We start from the raw sequence: 1,504 nt of genomic DNA on the forward strand, positions 1-1,504 counted from the left end.
GGGGGGGGGGGGGGGAGACTCCTTTCGATTTATCGACATGCCGATAATTTGATAAAAACGCAGTGGACGGCGGGACGCGTTGCATTTATAATTCATTGAATGCCGAGCAGTGGCGGCGACAGGAAGAGTAAATGCGGCGTATCTATTCACTGCACTTTTCAAAGGCCCTCGAACGGCGCAACTGTCGTCCATTAAAATCGATGCGTCCTCGAAAAAGTTGTGCCGCGGTTGCAAAGTCGCCGGAAGATTCGCCGTTCATCTCCGTTTTATTCGAGCCACTCGCCATGGATGATTGTGTCAACGGCCGCGACGTTATAATAAAAGTGTCGAACGCCGCTGCAATTTACTGTCACGTAATTTACATCCATGTATCTCGGCGGGATGATACAAAAGCGGCACGCGCGATTCAGCCCGTTCCACTTGATCGTATCATTTGTCCCCTTTTGAATTACTTCAAAAATCTGCACGTAATAAATTTTTGCACAATTGTTTATCGCGTTTCAATTTCTTGTATAAAACACATTGGAATCGTTGTGTAACCCATTAATGACCAGAGTCTATTTGTGAGACATTGCCTCGTATTTATCGAATAAGATCACTTGATTAATCTATCATTTTATTTTATTTTTATGTTTTCAGAGAAAGAGAGAGCACCTAACTTTCAGTTATGTCTTCAATAAAAATAATTGTAATATTAGCCTCAGATCTTTCGAATACAAATAGTCTGACCGTTTCATTAAAAACGTTTGCTGAAAATTGTGGCCTCTAATAGATTAACTGCGATATCTTCTAAAGAGATATTTTCCACGCGCGTACTATTGAAAACCTTTTAAAGAACAAGACATCACGAGCGCGACAAACAAATTATTCCTCGAGACATTCAATCCGCAAACAAGCCGTGCAACACATCCGTGTTCAAACCACAGGAGCAGGAGTGAGAAGAGATCGAGAAATAGATCAGGCGAAAAAGAGAGCGCGTACGTCACGAGGACGTCGAGTGGAACGTACGATTCGCGAAGCAATTTTTCAAAAACCTGGAGGATTGTGTCGTGTGCGCGCGAACACATAGGCACGTGTGGAACACGTGTGTGCCTGTGTCAAAGCACTTACCAGCTGGCACGATATGGTAGACGCAGGGCTCGAGCTGAGTGCCCTGGTCATTGCTGCCCCAGCAAAGGAGAGTGCCATAGTCCAACTCGGTCATTGGTGTGTAGGAGGCTATCGAGCGTGTACGGTCGCTCGTGACGTGTGCCTGAGGTATGTCCACTGCCTCCATTGTATTATTGAATTTCCAGGTGAACGATACTTCCGGCGGGTTCGCCTCCAGTTCGCAGGGGATGCTCGCGGTCTCCTGCCGCGCCACGCCGAATACCTTCGTCTGGCCGTGTTGGCATACCGGTACGACTGGAAATGTAAATGTTGGTTCGCACAGTGAGAACAAGCCTACTTCCCTTACTCTCTCTCTCTCTCTCTCTCTCTCTCTCTCTCTCTCTCTCTCTCTCTC

At 46.5% G+C, this 1,504-nt stretch overlaps 1 protein-coding gene and 1 long non-coding RNA gene across 10 annotated transcripts in view; one reads left to right on the forward strand and one right to left on the reverse strand.

Moving 5' to 3' along the window:
* The window catches only part of LOC116846545 (nephrin-like), a 331,343-nt gene that overhangs the window by 23,129 nt on the left and 306,710 nt on the right, over positions 1–1,504 (reverse strand). For all 7 annotated transcript variants that reach the window (XM_032820537.1, XM_032820521.1, XM_032820530.1 and 4 more), the window contains one exon: positions 1,111–1,404. In XM_032820537.1, the coding sequence (XP_032676428.1) occupies positions 1,111–1,404 (294 nt within the window). The remainder of the gene's footprint in view (positions 1–1,110; positions 1,405–1,504) is intronic.
* The window catches only part of LOC116846626, a 12,387-nt gene continuing 10,956 nt past the window's right edge, over positions 74–1,504 (forward strand). For 2 of the 3 annotated variants that reach the window (XR_004378544.1, XR_004378542.1), the window contains exons 1-2: positions 74–1,206; positions 1,296–1,398. This is a non-coding gene — a long non-coding RNA (uncharacterized LOC116846626). Of the gene's footprint in view, positions 1,207–1,295; positions 1,413–1,504 lie in introns of all 3 variants that reach the window. The other variant, XR_004378543.1, reaches the window with a different exon arrangement.

Source organism: Odontomachus brunneus, unplaced genomic scaffold (assembly GCF_010583005.1).
Source record: "Odontomachus brunneus isolate Ranch 3 - 2012 unplaced genomic scaffold, Obru_v1 Obru_scaffold_004, whole genome shotgun sequence".
Lineage (NCBI taxonomy): Eukaryota > Metazoa > Arthropoda > Insecta > Hymenoptera > Formicidae > Odontomachus > Odontomachus brunneus.